This window comes from Triturus cristatus, chromosome 8 (genome assembly GCF_964204655.1).
Source record: "Triturus cristatus chromosome 8, aTriCri1.1, whole genome shotgun sequence".
NCBI lineage: Eukaryota > Metazoa > Chordata > Amphibia > Caudata > Salamandridae > Triturus > Triturus cristatus.
Window position 1 is genome coordinate 290,448,790 of NC_140591.1, and position 17,588 is coordinate 290,466,377.

General features: G+C 48.2%; 1 protein-coding gene across 1 annotated transcript in view; it reads left to right on the forward strand.

The window, feature by feature from the left end:
• Nucleotides 1-17,588, forward strand: part of RNF17 (ring finger protein 17) — a 2,644,767-nt gene that overhangs the window by 129,463 nt on the left and 2,497,716 nt on the right. The window contains exon 2 of the mRNA XM_085621540.1: nt 12,547-12,653. Coding sequence (XP_085477666.1) covers nt 12,547-12,653 — 107 coding nt within the window. The remainder of the gene's footprint in view (nt 1-12,546; nt 12,654-17,588) is intronic.

Genomic DNA, 17,588 nt, shown 5'->3' on the forward strand with positions numbered 1-17,588 from the left:
TTCCAGCCATGCCAGAAGTTTTAACGTTCGTTCGCCCTGTTCATATATTCTATGACGGGAGGCGAGAGTACGGCTCTTGGGGTCCTCCAACAGCAGCTGTTTGTAATCATGTCTCTTGACATTAAGGCTATGTAGAAGAACTTGATCAGGATTCTGTGAGGTGGTGTGTTCAAGAGTTATGATCTTTCTCCAGCTCATTCACATGCCGGTTTCGCTCTGTCCTATGGCCAACTATCAAGGATAGTGCCCTCCCCTTTATAACTGCCCCCAATGCACCCCAGAGCGTTATTGCCAACTGTACAGACCCTGTATTCTCCTCAAAATAAAAATCAGTGTCTTCTCGTAGGCGGTCTGTGATATGTGGGATCTTTAGTGCCCAAGGCTGAATCATGATAGAGCCTGGCTGCTCCAAACGTCGAGCACCGAAAACCGCAGTGACCGGGGAGTGATCAAATATCACTTGTGCTAGGCAGGTTGAATTGGTGAAGTCCTGTATGTGCTATGCTTGGGTAAATAAGTAATCGAGTCGAGATTGACTGCCATGCACCCCTGACTGGAACGTGAAGTGAGTGTCCTGAGGGTGAGACCATCTCCAAATGTCCACCAATCCCAGTGCATAGTCATGTAGTTGCACGTCGTGTGCAGAGTCACGTCTGGGCTGGGACCGGTCTATCTGGCCATTTAGTACCAGGTTAAAATCTCCACCCAGCACCAAAATACCCAGGGGTAAGTTCAATAGTACCGCCCTAACGTCCGTCAGTGTCATGCGTTGCAAGCCCGGTGGGGCATACACTGAGATGACCTTGAGAACTTTTCCCTCCCAGATGCCGGAACAGGCTGCATATCTACCCTGTGGATCAGTCCACGTGTCTTGTATTATGTAGGGACAGCCCTTTCTGAGGAGGATCCCCGCCCCCCTGGACCCTGATGTAAACCCCGCGTGTACGACCATACAATATCCTTTCCTGTCCAGGGCTTTGCAGGAATTACCTATTAAATGGGTTTCCTGGAACAAAACCATATCCAGCCCCTGTCGGTGAATATATTGTAGCACTATTCCATGCTTGATTTTGTCCCCTAGCCCATTAACATTCCATATCATGAGTCTAAGTCCTTGCCCTTTCGCCATAAAAGTCTAATGGTGGTTCAAAAGAATAGACCGAGTGTACTTGGTGAATGAAGCCCTCAGCAACAATTGTCCATGCTACTACCACTATGGGAAAGCGCCATGTAGAATCATGAGGTGTGAAATCAACAAGCTGGGTGTAGACATCAATCAGAGCACACTGACACGAAATGCCATGTCGTGCCAAACTGTAAATGTATAAGCCCGTACTTTGTCCTGCTGCAAAACGTCTTATCTTAACTGCCCACAAGCAACGTGAACCCAAAAATACCCTCTAAACAACAACTACCCCCCACCCCCCTCCCTGCCTCCCTGCTCAGCGGGACTAAAACTGCCCGCCACCCCCAACATGCAGAGTGCCTGTCGCCCACCCATGAAAAAATTCAGGAAGCGCGGGTGACCCCACTCCCGGTCAGCATATTGTTGTACGACATTTCTACGCTCCCCGGCCCTATTCCGCCCCTAAAGCTTTGCATCGCCAAGAGCTCCACATCTACCCCTGCTAAGTCTCCCACGGCCCCCATTTCATCGATAATAACATTCTGACATTTTCATCCCGATCTCAAACCGCCCAACATCCTAAACAAATCTGTGCATCAACAAAGTAGGCTTTCTATGCACCAAGGTGCCCCCCCCCCCCGAGACCATGTGTCCCGCCCAGTCCAGGTATCCGACATCCCCCTCGCTTCCTCCCACATCACCGTTATGTATACAGAGTCACGTTTGGGAGCTCATGGCAACACTTCTATGGGTCCATATCTCACACCATCTTACCAGCCACAGAATCAGCGCCCTCCCGTGTGTCCCTCAGAATCACAGTGCGGAGGGGATCCTCTCTGCTGGCGCCAGTCAGCGTCATCGTCCGCTGCCGAGACTGTCAATTTGCCTTTTTTATTTTTTGGACCGTGCGCCATCCATCCAACCAGGATTTAACATTTGCTTCCACCCGGAGCTTGGCGGGGAACAGCATCGCATACTTGACTTCCTGAGCACGTAAAGCCCTTTTTACCTCCAGGAAACTCCTTCGATTTTTCTGAACTTTCATCGTGAAGTCGGGGAAAAAACATGATTTTGCTGTTCTCCAAGGTAAGTGGTGGGGCCGCCCTTGCCGTCTGCAGAATGACATCATGGTCTCAAATTGAAGACCCTTGCCAGCAATGGTCGAGGAGGGGCTTCGGGCGCCCACCTGGAACTCGGTGAGCCCTCTTGATCGTGAAGCATTTTGAAAGATCTCTGGGTTGGAGATGTTTGAGGACCAGATCCTCCACAAAGAGGTCCGCCGCCTGCCCCTCCGCGCGTTCCGGCACACCAATAATGCCGGCATTGTTCCTTCGCATGCGACCCTCATAGTTATCCAGCTGCAGGGCCATTGCCTCGTGGGAGGAGCGAAGGTCCTTGATTTCCTTCTTGAGCAGAGCGGTGCCCGTAACTAAGTCTTTGGTGGTGTTCTCTACCGTTACAACCCTTTCTGTCGATTTCTTCATATTTTCTTGAATCAATGCCACATCAGTGGCCACTGTGTCAATCCGCACCTCGAGGGAGGTGCTTATCGCCGTTATTGTGTCCAGTAGATCCTTGTTTGATGGTTCTGCTGCCTCTCCCGGTGTCACCTCCTCCGTACGGTCCGCAGGTAGTTGTTTCTGCCAGGCGAACTTATCAAGCTTGGTCTGAGCCGTCGTACGGTTTGAGCGGCCGGACGCCATAGCGTCGCATCACGGGATCACTACCGCTGATCGGGACGCACTCGCTACTCTCCACCGCCTGCGGTGAAATATTTCACCCGGCCTGTCGGATTTCGCAGAATGCACCCCACACTGACGGGAGTCTAATCAGGGTCACCTCATAGAGGCCGCAGGAGGAAAGCCAAAGCACAACAGTGTCCCAGCTATGGGCGGCTGGCCAAGGATCAAACGGCACGGTGGTTGCAGCTGCAGGAGTCTCTCAATGTAGTCAGCACTCCTCCCCGGTATAGATAGATCTGCAGGTCCCACCGGTCGGGGGCTCCCCGGGTGAGGAGTGAGTACGTGAGGCCCCACGGGTGCACCGGGACACCAGATTGTCATTACTGTCCAGGTTCAGGATGACCAAGCCGGCACTCCCCTCAGACGCGCAACCCGGTAACGGTAATTCGGGGCCCCACCATCATGATCATAAGGTCTCCGGGTCCTAGTCGCACATTGTAGGTTTCCCACTATCCCACCGCCTTCTAACACTTATTTCCAGTGCAGACGTGGAGATTATGGGGCAAAGCACAGGGCCGGGAAGAGCTTCCGTCACTGGCCCGAGGGACGTCGTATGGCGAGCCTCCAACAGCTGGACCGCAGGGAAACCATCCGCAGTGGTGATCAAGGGCCTCCGCTCATCTGTGACCCCCAGAATGATCTAGTCCATCAGCTATGGTGTATTGAACCACTCCATTGACCTCTGCAGCCAGGTGGGAGGCCCAAGTGTTTGTTTTCTGCTGAACGTCTGGGGGCACCACCAGTAATGTGCCTCACTGTAGGGCACAAGGCAATTTCGGTGGGGGGCCCCAGCACGCACCTCCCTTTGGGCGCTGCAGCCAGGATTGCCTCACTCCGGCCGCTCAGCTGTCTCTGGCCGCACCAACCCCCACACGTGCATAGCGGCGTTTCATAGCACCGCCGCTTATCAAAGGGGCCGCTGCACCCTCCACCGGCCCCGGCACTCACCGGATCGTAGGGGGCGGCCCGCATAGCCTCTGCCAGAGCTCCGGCCCCGCGGGACCCGCTTCAGCGTCTCGGGGTCTATCCACAAAGGCCCCGGCGGCGGAGGCTCCAGCCACGGCCTCGCGTATTGCTGGGCCGACGCAGCCACCCTCCTCAGTCGGCAGGGGAATCCACGGGGTCCCGGGCTCCGGAGCACCCGAGGTGCAACCTCGAAGAAATTCACCAAATTTAAACCCGGGAGCCCCGGACACAGCAGGAGCTCCTCCCCGGTACCAGGGCGGGAATCGGGCCGGTAGAAGCCGATTACTGCGGGATAATCGGAAGTGGGCTCCGGAGAAACACTAAAGAGCGGCCATTCCCGTTGGCCACAAATCCATATTTTGAGATGGAGCTTGAAATTTGCGGCTGTGTGTATTTTGAATTTGGTGGTCTAAACTTGGTATCTGGGTGAGGAGGCCACAACTTGGAGGCCGAAACATGTCGACCCTTACCAACTACGACCAGGCCCATTCATTACTTTATTAAAAAAAGAAAACAAATAAAAACCCTGATTGGTTAAGACCATAAAATTGATGTTGCAGCCAATTAATTTTTGAAATGCACTAGATGGTCTAACAACAATTTGATGCTGGTTTCAGTAGGTTGTCTTTTCATTGGTGTGCTTAATAAGAGCTAGTTATCAGTCTTTTGCGGACACCTATTCCACTTCGTAATTTGGTTTGTTATTGGTTTGTGTATATTTTGTTACAATGTTTTATGGTTTGAATTACTTTGTAAAATTTGATACCTTGATTCGATCTAAATAATAAATTCCGTAGGTTAGTCTAAATGTAAATCCCTAGAGTCAGCTCAGCTATTACTTTTATCGTTGAGTGAAAATCATATTCCCACTGCTCTTTTTTGTTCAAAGAATATAAAGAATTACAGTAGATGAACTAGAACGCCACCAGAAATAAATAAAACGTGGGCTGACACATTTACTGTATAGATTTGTCCTGCTAGAGCTACTTCTTTTTTACACTGTTTGTGGTGCAGCCCATGCTCTACTGGGTTACAAGTCCGTCCCCCCCCCTCTTTGTTTCCACATGATGGTAAGAGGGCAGACTATAAGGGCTTAGATGCTGTGGCTGCCAGGGCGTTGGTGGACTGGGCTGACCTCTGGCTTCCCGACCCACAGGGTCTGTGGGTACCACGTCCTTTGCCACGCAGAGGCTGGAATGCTTGCGCGCGCCCTGGTGGCAGTGTGGGTATAGACTCAGCTGGAAGCCCCGTCCTTGGCCACGAAAGGAGCGAAAGGCAAATTGGAGGTGGCGAGAGGCCTTGTAAAGTTCGAAGGACCTGCTGTCCATAAAGTACTCCATTGAGGAAAACGCTCTGTTAGAGAGTTGGTGGTATCAAGTCCACATCTAATCATGAACTTATCTGTATCTCTCCTGCCAGCAAAAAACTGGGAGCGTATGGCCCGGGCTGCCTCCAGGACCATTAGCAGTACCTGCTCAAGCAAATCTGACCGCAGCGCCAGGCTGGTATCTAGCCTCTTGGATTCCCATTCCGGTGATGCGGTAGGAAGTGCACCAGGATTTACATGGGAGGTAGATGCTTGGACCACTAAGCTTTTTGGGTTAGGGTGTTGTGTAAGTACGTTGGGGTCCCCTGCACTAGGACGGTTCACAGGAGCTCCTGTCTTGGGCTTTGCGTAAGTCTCAAGCAGGACACCTTTAAGGGCCTCAAATGGGAGAAGCGGTTCTGCATCAGACACTTGCGGCTGAAGCACCTCTGTCAAGATGTTCATATTAAGTGCCAATGAGGGCAGGCTAAGGGTCCATGACCTCGGTTGCTCTTTTCACCACCATTGCAAAGGATGATCCCTTTTCTGTAGCCATGGTAGGGGGAGAAAGCATGCCAGTATATGAAGTACCCAGTCCACTGACTTATACCTAGTCCTCATACCAGTCCATTTGGGGATCTAAAGGCTGTTATTCTTCAGGGTCCAGTGACCCCTACAAACCCTTCCCGAGTCCTAGCCCATACGAATAGGGCGCAGGCTCTGGCCTGGAAACCATGGCTGCACTCTGCGCCATCTTGGAGTTGGGAATCATAATGGGGACTGAGTCAGTCCTGTAGAAAGTCTGTGGTACATCCGGTGCCAGTCTGGTCCTTCCATGGATCCAAGAGAAACAACTGGATTCAGGCCAGAGCCGCCGGCGTGGATCTAGTAGGGGCCTCCCTGGACCCGCTCGAATGGAGAGCGTGGCCTCTTAAAACTCTTGAACTTGAGCCAAGGTCACTCTGGCTCCAGGAAACTTGGGGAAGAGCGGATCCAGGCCTCACATGCTGATGCTCCCTCGTCTCGTAGTTCGACAGTCGAAGTGAAGTAGAAGATTTCTTTGACTACTTGCAGTGGGACATACCGGAGTGGCCCAACGACTTTAAGTGCGTTGAAGATTTTGGGCTCTTTGCTCAATCCTGGGACCTTCCTCTCGACCGGGAACGAGACTGTTGCTGCCTCGCATGTTGGGCGACAACAAGCTTGAGGGTCCACTCCTTCAATGCATTTGCGTGCATGGTGAAGCACATCTGCGCAGGTCTTCGCATAGTTGTCGTGTTCCAGGCACCAAAGACATACAAGATGCAGGTCAGTCACTGACATGTCTCTGAGAGGCGTTGAATGCTTGAAGCCGACCTTCCTAGAGGACATCCCTGCTGCACCAGGATAAGTACTGTAAAACAAACTTTGACAAAAAGTTGTAAAAATAGTCAAAGGGGCTGATGGGGTAGCTATCCGTATCTGCACTGACTGGTACAAAAAGAAAGAAAATAAACTGTCTCCAGTGTACTGAGGTGGTGCCTATATAGGCACCATTCACATCACTTCCGACTAAACTACAGTCAAACGACGCCTACCAGCGCTCAGGTACTGCTCACTAAATTTCCAGATCCAGTATGATGCTTGGGGATAATTCTAAGGTAAGGAATCTGCGGCTAGAAGTCTCTACCAGATTACTTTCTTAGAATGTCTAACTGTCCGTCGGACAAAACAGACATTAAATCTTCTAGCCTCTGACAGAAATCAACATGTCTTTGGTGTCAGACAATAGGAGTTACCCACCCCTGGGTGCATTTTAATTGCACAAAATAAGTCTCCAACAATAAGAAAGGAAATTGAATGGGGTGGATGGAAATCCACCACAAGTAATAGTTACTAAACTATTTGGTTCAGTCAGAGGTTTCAGTAATTTACACCTGGGCTTCACCCAGGTTGCTGTGGCACAGAGCAACATGCTTAAGTTAAAGAAAATGTGTAAAGCATTTAAAAGTACCAAAATACTCAAAACGTCTGACACTCAAAAATAAAAATCCCAATCCAGCTTCTAAAAAGAGAAAAAATTACTTAAAAAATGACACCAAAACTGAAAACATCCAATAAGGGGAACAAGAGATAGGATTTTTTTTTAATGATTTTAGTGGAACAAGTGCCAAGACAAATAAAGCACCCAATGTAAGTTGATTGTCATGGTAGACTGGACCAAAGGTGCAATTTCAGATCCACTACGATGGATCCTGGGTGTGTTCTTGTGAAAGTCGGGAAGCCAGAAAGTTGAAAAAGCTTAAGTCTCACCAAAGAAAGGGGCTTTGTCATTTTGGTAAAAGGATAGAAATTTCTTCGAAGTCCCAATTCAGAATGTGACTTTCACTTTGGAGGAGAGAAATCATCTCCTCGCCCTGCTGCTGATACTGTGACTACTGCTTTGAACTGAAAGCCAGGTGCCTGAAGCTCGTGCTTTGGAGAACTCTCGCAAACAATTTCTAGATCCTAACACAGAATAAGTCTTTCATCTATTGTGCTGGGACCCTTGAGCGGAACAAAGCTGAAGTCTAATCCTATGCTGTGGAATTGCTGGTTGGATATTTTTATTGGCACATCCCTCTGAAGCTCTGGAGAAAACATTTACAGAAGTTTCCAAACTTTCTTCTGGTACCCAAACAACCACAGGAGTACACTGTTAAGTCCTTAAGGACATCATGAGAGACACCTAGAGCCTGAAATGGTGTCAGACAGAGGCTTTTAGCAGGGTCCAGTCCGGGTTGTTGTTTCTGATTAATTGGGCACTTTTAGGAAAAATATCTCTTGCTGCTTGTGTGTCCCTGTACCCATACAGGAGGTTAGCCAACTACCCCTTGGACTCCACTTCTTTGTCTTGGGTAAACATGGGAGCAGGCCCAACCCTTCAGGTCCCGCGGAGGTCTCAAATAGCCGGTGCAATACTGTTCTTCCACAGGTCCAGATTGTGTTATAAGGAGGGTGTGAGAAGTTGGCCTGATGTATGATGTCACTAGTTCTAGTGTACACCTTATATCAGTCCAAATACCCTTATGGTGATTGGTTGTAAAGTCAACCTTATAAACCAGCTATCCTAGTGGTAGCATGGACAAGAGCAGTCTTAGGCTAAACTCTGAATGGCATGTGAAGCCAGCTGTGATACCATATATAATCCCTTGAATACCAAATGAAAGGACACCCAACAGATATATATATAAAATAAAGTGTATTTATTCTAAGCAAACCCTCAGCACTCTTTATGAGATTAGAGGTAAGTACAACAGTCTTATTAATGCATACAGTAAGTCACACAGGTAAGTAATACAGTTAGGCCCTAGGGGCCACGCAAACCATATACTAAATAAGTGGTATAAGGACCACTGTCGCGGAAATAGAATAGGCCTAGGCCTAGGGAATCGCTGGGGCTACACTACACTAGCGTTAGTTAGGAAGTGGGAGGTCCACGGGATTCGTGTGCAGAGTGGAAACACTCACGCGTAATGCGTAAAAGTCAATAGCAATGTTACAGTTTAGAAATAGATAGATTTAGGACACTTCCGGAGTAGCTAGGAAGTTGAGACTTGAAAACTAGACACTAGGATAGTCACTATCCTGATGAGCACCGGAGTACCCAAGTTACCTAGCCCACAGGCTGCGGGTGCATAGGGGTGAAGATGCGCCGTTTTCGTCGTCGACTCCTATGGATGCCTGAAGAAAGATGCTGACAGGCAGTCAGGGGAGAGTGTCCGGTGGATCCCAAGCCTGGGATCAAGAAGAGAAGAAACCTGCAAGCAGAAGGGACAGAGTCAAGGTCACTAGCCAGTGACCACGTGGAACCAGGAAGGAACCAGGCGATGTCGTGAAGAGTTGCAGGTGAAGGTGAAGCCTGTCGCTGCAGCCAGGAGGACCAGGAAGCGTCGAGGACGACCAGGACCAGGAGGCGAGCTGTCCCGCGAAGGCTCTTACTGTCGGCGGCGTCGAAGTTGGACTAGGACTCACCAAGCCTTGGCAAGCGGAACCCACGAAGAACAAGGGACTTGCTTCTGGTGCAGACCAGGAAGGTCTGGGGTGCTTCTTCTTTGCAGAGAAGCGGGAGCCAGTCTGGAGGAGCCAAACCAGCGCAGAAGATTTCAGGGAGCGTCGTCACAGAGGCCACTAGCCAGCGGGCAAGCAACCGGACAGACGCGGCAAGCAGGAAAATGCTGAAGGGCCCCACGCAGGACTCGTGGAGTGTGGGGGGCTGGTCTTCGGTGCAGATGGTGCTTGGGGTTGGGGCTTCTCAATCCCCGGTGCACAACTTCGAGGGTACCTCAGAAGCTGCGCTGTAAGTTACTAGCCACTTTTCCCAGGTAGCCGGTCCCACGTCGCTCGTCGCCTCCACGGATCTCAGCTCTGCTGCAGATGTGGATGAGGGTCGGAGAAGTCTGGAAATCAAGGCTCTGGTCGGGCTCTGCAGTCGGTTCCTCGTAGAACGGTCGCAAAGCAAAGGGTAGTCTCTTGATGGTGCCTGTTTGCACAGGGTAGCCACTCCTTGGCTACAAGGGAGATTCTTCAGTCTTCTTCTTTCGTCGAATGTCGAAGGTCCAGAGTTTCTGTTCAGTTTTGCAGGTTCAGGATAATCTAAAGTCTTGAGGCCCAACTCCCACTCTTATACTAATCTGGGGGGCTGGGATACCTGCTAGGTCACGCCTTATGGGTGGGACCTGGGAGGGGGTGGTTACACCCACTTCCCTTTGTCCAGTTTCGCGCCAGAGCTGGGGCTGGAGTGCCCCAGCGCCGGTTTGAACTGGACTATGCAAGGAACACCTTGTGTGCCCCAGGCATGTCTCATTCCTTTCAGCCCACCCTGCCCCAATACACTAAAGGCTGTCTGGGGAGGTGCTAGCACCTCCCCAAGCAGGAAACCTATTGTCCAGGCCTCCCTGGCTGGGATCACTCCCAGCTGCAGGAGGTCAGACTTGTGTCGTGGCAGCAGCATCCATTTTGTGATGCTGAGGCTTTGGTCAGAGGCTAACAGTTTGAAGTATGATTTTAACATGTCTTTCCCTCTAGAAGGGGGGAATAATATTCTCATGTCCAGAAATGGCAGGGGGGTATTATTCCCGAGTGTTAGACACCTTACACGACATGTTTTGATAAAGCCAAACCATAGTTACCATAACCGTCTAAGATTATAAGGCACTTTAAGAGTATATGGTAGGCTATATCATAGAACAGCTATAAGGACATGGTTCCGAAAGCTGCAGACAGGCTCAGCTCATGCTAGAGCACCATCTCGCATGTTACCAAGCACTCTGCCTCCAGGATTGTTAAGGCCTGCCATAGGAGTGACTGATAGGTACACATGTGTCTATATATAAGGGCAGATATAGGCATACTATATCTAAGCAAGGGGTGATTACACGACCTTGCCCCAGCTGAGTGATCAGCCAGTTGTGTCTGATTGGAAGGCCAGACCAGGGGTGGCATAATACATGCTGCAGCCCCTGGGAGGCCTAGGGTACACCTATGCCCTGGGTACCTAGGGTACACTGTACAGGGTCCAATAAGGTGATCTTTACCAATTGGTTATGTACCTAGGGTACATGGAGTCCATTTTACAGAGAGAGCAGACAGCCTGAGACCCTGAATGGCAGGATCTCAGGCCAACTAAGTCGAAAAACCAGCTAGACACTAGGCAAAAAGTTGGGGGTAACCATAGTCAGATATCCACCTTCCTACAGAGGGTGCCACATTTATGGTTGGCGCTAGCTAGTGGGCGGGTGTGACTCATGAGCCCTTCCTAACCAATGGGGTAGATGTTCCTGGGGTGACCATACCCACTTTGTCAGTAGTTCTTGTTTGCATCACTACAAATAGGCCCACAGTGCTCTGTGCCAGGGCAATGCCATGAAGTTCTAACCTATCCACCACTCAAATTACTTTCATATTTCACTATATTAATTCAATACTAATCCTTCTTGGGTTTTGGAGTAGCGTGCTACTGACTGAAAAAGCGCTTCAACGCCTCGTCGGGGGAAGTAAGCGCTATATAATGCAATTACAATAGAAGAGGAACAGTAAGCCCCACTCTTAAGCTCCGTCATCATCCCTGGCTATTCAAGTCGACCTGTCAATCAAAGTGGTCTATTGTGTAGCTCCTAAACAATTTCCCACTTCATTAAGGTCAAGCAATTGATTGACAGCTTCCAGAGAGCTAATGTAGATTAGCCAGGGAAAAGGTAACTTTCTGAAAGTTACTTTTCATAAATATTAATAAAAAATCCAACTTCACCAATGAATTGGGTGTTTATTTCTAACAGTTACTCTTCCTAAGTAGTTATTGAAAATCCAACGTCACCCACCCCCCCCTATTGGTGGATACACGTTTGAAGGAACTTGGGAAGCTGAAGGATTTTGGTCAGTTGGACACTATTGGAAACTCAAAGATGGGATACCTGATAGAGGGTGGCACATTGATCCCCTTTAGTTCCTTTCAGCAGGACTAATCTATAGATAATGACCAACATTTTACACGCTTGCAACTGCAACACATCTGGCAAACAGAGAAGGTCGCACTGGACGACGTCCTGGACTCTGCGCCATTGGAAGGGAGATTCCTCCAAGGTGAGCTATCTGTGAAAGAGGTCTCGTAGGCGTATAAGACTACTCTCGGTAACGTCCTGGATACCCTGATGAAACTGAAGGCAACATGGGAGGGTGAGGGCGGGAGGATTAAACAGGACAGATTCGGTGGCAGCCCTGATGCACCCAGGGGAGGTGACAATCCAGTCCCGCCTACAGCGCATTCAGTTTAAGTTCCTACACCGGATACACTATGATAGGACCCGTTTACATAGATTTGGTAGGGCAGAGGCCCCTAACTGTCAGATGTGGGGTGAGGATGGTACATTCTTGCACACAATGTGGTCTTGCCCCTTGATAAGTTCATATTGGACTACTGTAGTGGATGAACTCCATAAGATACTGGGTGAATGCCTGCCAGTAGACCCCAAATTTGGGGAAACAAAACAATCCAAATGAGGGAATAGCAAGGAGAAGACGGGAGGAAGAGTGATGCAGCAGCAGGGGGTGAGCTGGGCCTGGGACCTGCAGTGAAACTAACGTTGCACAGTGTAAATCAGTAGTATGTTCTATGCCTTTTATCTTACAGAATTGTTAACTTGAATTGTAGAAATTAAGGTAACTGACACAATTGAATGTACTATCTAGTCATGCTAGTCTATGAAGAGAAACCTGATTTTTAAAATAAAAACAGATGACTGAAAAAGCAAACCTGTATTCGATCAACAGTTTTTAGTTTTGTAAGTGGTACGGGGGAGGCGGGCAGTGTCTAACGAGTTTATTTAAAAGGATTGCTAATTTAAATGCTAGATTGTGCCCAATGTAATCCTTCTTTTTTATGATTTTAGAACTTGATTTATTAGAAAAGCATCAGGATTTTCAGTGCGGGCACATGTATTGTGAATTGTGCTTAGCTGCAGTACAGGAATTCACTTCTGCGTGTCCTGCTTGTGGGGTAAGGCTTAATATTGAATTTCACTAGTTTAGGGAGAAAAAGGACATAATCCATTACAAGTTGTAGATCTACCACTTTATGTTGTGTGATTCTGCTCGAGACCTGTGCAGCGCTTTGCTGCCTTTTGGATAGGTTCACACTGCCGAAATATTATATACAGACATGCGTACATACCTAAATACGTATATTAAATCTGGGAAAATTAAAACTGCTTTCCTTCTAGCAATGTCCCTTGTGTGGAGGATGTGCCATGTGACCACCACTCGTATAGTTCCCAGCTCAACCAAGACTTTTCCCGCATTTGACTGTTTTCTCTCAGACCTCTTCTTGAGAAAAGGTTTCATGCTTATGGCACTTCCTTTCCCCCCCCCCCCCCCCCCCATTTGTTTGCAGAAAGTGCTGACACTCTATCCTGATGTTTTTCCTATTGTCTAGTTTAAGGAATCCCAGTGTTCTCAGATACGATGAACAGATCATAATGCCCAACATTTCCACTTTTCTTTCTCCTGCCGTTAAATTGTATTGTACTGTGCCAATTGTAACTCAGTCAATATTATTTACCCAATTACATGTCCCTGTGGGTACAAATCTGTGGGTATAACCACAAGAAAAATTAAACTCAGGAGTATTGAAAATTGCAGTAATATCAGATGTCAACGCAGTTACATGAAAATGACTGCAGATTTTGTGTGTAGAGGTCACAATGAAAACCATCTCAGGTGTTCAGTGATGAGAAAAAAATAATAGCAAGTACAAATATGACAAACGCTTGGAAATGTGAACAAAGATGGGTCTACACGCTGAAGACATATCAGACTGTCCTCAACTATGAAATCCAAGTCAACCACGATCAGTTCCATGTGAGGGACCCCCAAGGTGGAGAACACTGCCTGGAGAGGCTATCTTAAAACATAAAAAGCAGTACTACTGATGTATCATGTCTGCACAAATCAAAAAATGATGCTATAGATCATCAAGATCTAAGGACCCTATAGTGCCTACTAAGGAGGCAACATCCTTTGTGTCTCTTGTCATTCTAATAGAACATGCTTTTTGACGAATAATAATTTTCTCTACATACCTAATTTTACATACTTTTATGTTCCCCTCACTAATAAAACTATAGGACCCATAATCCTGTCCCATTGGCAAGGAAGAAAACACTAAGGAGGTGAAATAGACACTCCCGCCTTGAAATACAAGACATATGGACTAGTGTTCATGAGTGTTACTTTATGTAAATAGTTTAATGAAAATATTTTCTTGAATTGTATATATTTTGCGTTAATAAACTGTTCAATATTTGTTAAGGAGATGCATTTTCAGGTCTCTTTTGAAACAGGAGAAGGAGGAGTTGCATCGGAGGACTCTAGGGAGAGCGTTCCACATCCTGGGAGCGTTGCCAGAGAACGATCGGTTTTGTGTGGTTTTCTTTTCAGTTTCGGAGGAATAAGGAGTGAGTTGGAGCTTCTCAGCGTTCTGGATTGACCTGCTCTTTCCAGTTTGTTGTTCAGGTAGTTAGGGGCCGGAGAGTGAAGGGTTTTGTGTGTGATGCAGGCCAGTTTGTAAATACACCTCCCTTCCATGGGAAGCCAGTTGATGGAGTTGAGAGCTGGAGTGATGTGATCAAATCTTTTTACTCCAGATACGAGCCGAGCTGCCATGTTCAACACTGCCCTTAGAGGGGCTAGGTGAGCTTTTGGAGTCCCGGTTAGGATGGCATTCCCGTAGTAGATTTTAGAGAGAACTAGGGATTGGACTACTGTCTTGAGGCCATCATGGGGAAGAAAAGGTTTCAATTTCTTGAGGTGTTTTAGAGAGAGAAGGGCACTTTTTGCAGAGTTTTTGATGTGGGCCTTCAAAGATAAGTTCTTGTCAAGGGTGATGCCTAGAGACTTAACTGAGTCGGATAGGACGATGGGGCAGTTTAGGGCGACCAGATTCTTGAGCCACTCTTGGATTGGACGATGGTTGCTTTTTGGAGAGAATAGGATTAGTTCTGTTTTATCTGAGTTGAGCTTTAAGTGATTAGCGTTGAACCAAGTTTGGATCTCGGTTAGAGTGGCATTGAGGTGTTGGATGTCGCTGGGAGACTTGATTTTGAAATAGATTTGGGTGTCATCAGCGTAAAGGTGGTAATTCACTCCAGTTTTTTTCAAGATGATTGTGAGGGGCTCCATGAAAAGATTTAAGAGTGCCGGGGAGAGGATCGAGCCTTGCGGGACCCCAAGTGTGACTTTTGTTGGCTTCGAGAGACAGGAGTTGATTTTAATTTGTTGCGAGCGGTGTTGAAGGAAAGAGGTGAACCATTTTAGTACTGTGCCATTGATGCCAGAGCGTTTTGTCAAGGTCTCCAGAAGCGCTGGATGATTTACTGTCGAATGCCGCAGATAGGTCAATAAGGATGAGTAGGCAGGCATCACCTTCATCTAAAGCCTAGTGAATATCGTCAGAGACGTTGAGCATAGCTGTTTCTGTGCTACAGCCTTTCCTGAATCCTGATCGAAAGGTGTCGAGGAGGTTGAACGCATCAATGTGTTTGTTGAGTTGGTGGAGAACGCGTTTCTCCAATGTTTTTGCAAGGAATGGGAGGTTGGAGATAAGTGTGAGGTTGTTGAGATCATTAGGGTCCGCCCCTGTTTTTTTGAGAATGGGTGTGATTTGTCCAAGTTGAAGGGAGTCTGGGACACAGACTGAGGTGAGAGAGGCGTTGATGATTTTTGTCCAGGAAGGGGAAAAGGTGTGGTTAAGTTCTTTTATGAATGTGGATGGGATGAGGTCCATAGTGTGGGAGGAAGGTTTTAGGTTAGAAATTATACTGAGAACCTCATTTTCCGACATTAGCTCAAAGTCGGACCAATGCGCATTGTTTTTTAGCTGGAGGCAGACCTGATTGTCCTTGGTAAGAACTCTTTCTGAATGATCAGGGGTGGTTAGAGTGGGGCAGGTTAAGAGGGAAGGAGGGTTAGAGGTTTGGATGAAGGATTGATCAATTTTCGAGACTTTATTAGTGAAGGTGGCAATTTCTTCACAACGCTCATTGGTGGCTTTGATTTCTTGAGAGGGAGTGCAGTTAGTTTGGCTTTTGACAATGTTGAAGAGTTCTCTCGGTCTGTTTTTTGGCAGATCTAGTTGGCTGCGGAAGAAAGACGCCTTTTCACTGAATTTGTTTTTTGTATGCTTGCCGAGCTGATCTAAGTTGCGCTAGGTATAAGGTCGAGGGGTTTAGTCTCCAAGACCTTTCCGTTTGTCTGAGGTGACGCCTTTCCTCATTCAGATCCACGTTAAACCAGGGTTTAGATTTGGTTCGCCTCAATTGTTTGAGAGGAGCTACTTGGTCTAGAACCTCTGTCATTTTTGAGTTAAAGTGTGTAGTTAGGTCATCGGCTGTCAATGATGAGGGTTGGAGTTGAAGATGGGCATGAATCCCGGATTCAAGTTTGGATAAAGGGATTGCTTTGATATTTCTGGTCCAGTGTTTAGGTTTGTCATCACGAATAGGTTGGTGGAAGACAAGTGCATCAATCTTGAACAGAATGAGGTGGTGGTCGGACCAGTCAATGGGAGAAATCGCTCTGAGAGACCAGATCATTGTTGGTAATGATCGCATCCAGTGTTGCACCTTTGATGTGAGTTGGTTTGTTGCAGAGTTGTTTGAGGTTATATATTTCAAGTAGGTTGGACAGGTTCTGGGTAGTGGAGTCTTCTGGGTCGTTCCAGTGGATATTGAGGTCCCCCAGGAACACGTCTTTAGTGTCTGTCATGGAGAGAACCATGATATTAGGTCTGTTAGTTCTTCGGGGAAAAGGGTACGCTCTCCAGGAGGATGGTAGATGGTGTGGAATTTGATGGGTGAAGTGCCCTTGGCAGCGAGTTCGACACTACGGTATTCAAACGAAAGGTATTCTGCAGGTTTAAGTTTGGTAATCTGTATTCCTGCTTTGTGGATGATGGCTAGTCCCCCCCCCCCCGTTTTGATCGGTCTGTCTTGTCTGATGATGGTGTACCCTGGGGGGGGCGAGAATGTCAAGAATGGGGGTGGAGTGGACATTGAGCCAGTATTCAGTGAGGAAAGCGATGTCGATCTCTTCAGCGAGTAGAGCTTCAGCAATGTCTGTGGCGTGTTGTACTGCTGATCTGCAGTTGAGGAGCATGCAAGAGAGAGGACAGGGAGCCTCGATGACTGGGGAAGTAAGGTGGATAGAGGAGTATTGAGCAGGAGGTCTAGGCGAGTGGACATTTTTAGGGATTCTGTTAGTGCCGATAACGGGGATGGGGAAAGTGGCTGACTTCTGGCTCAAAGCGAGGTAAGAGTCCTTGATCTCATCAGGTTTCGGTATCGAAAAGGGTTGGCGATCCCGGTTGGGTCGAAGTGCCTGACTCGCTGACGGACTGGAGGGACGAGGGGTACACTCTGGGGCCAGGGGAGCGGTATTGAGTGGGGTGGGAGGAAATCTACCCGGGGAGAGGGAGCACGGCGGCTTGGTCCTGTTAAGAAGATCTTGTTGTAAGTATAGGAAATCGGCAGCAAGGAAGTTAATTTTCAGCTCCATTCTGTTCAGTTGCTGTGCTATTGAGCTGAAAAGTTTAAGGTTTTAGGCAGGGGCCGAGAATAACTTGGGTCTTTTGGAGAGAGAGTGAACAGGGGTCGAGGATTGGACGGAATCAGTGGGGTTAGGAGAGGGGAGAGGTTGGATGCGGGGAGCCGAATTAGTAATGCTCCCATTCAAGGAGTTCAAAGGAGGAGTAGAGGCTCTACTGTCCAAGTGAGGAGGGAGAGAAATTCTAGGCAAGAAGTCAGAGTTCCGGGGAATGTCAATGAGATTAGCGGTGGAGGCAGGTTGTGTATGTGGGTGTGCGACGGCGGAGGGGGAGCGTGTAGTGATAATAGGGGGGGGAAATGAGTTTATAGGATTGGTGATGACGTTGGCCATG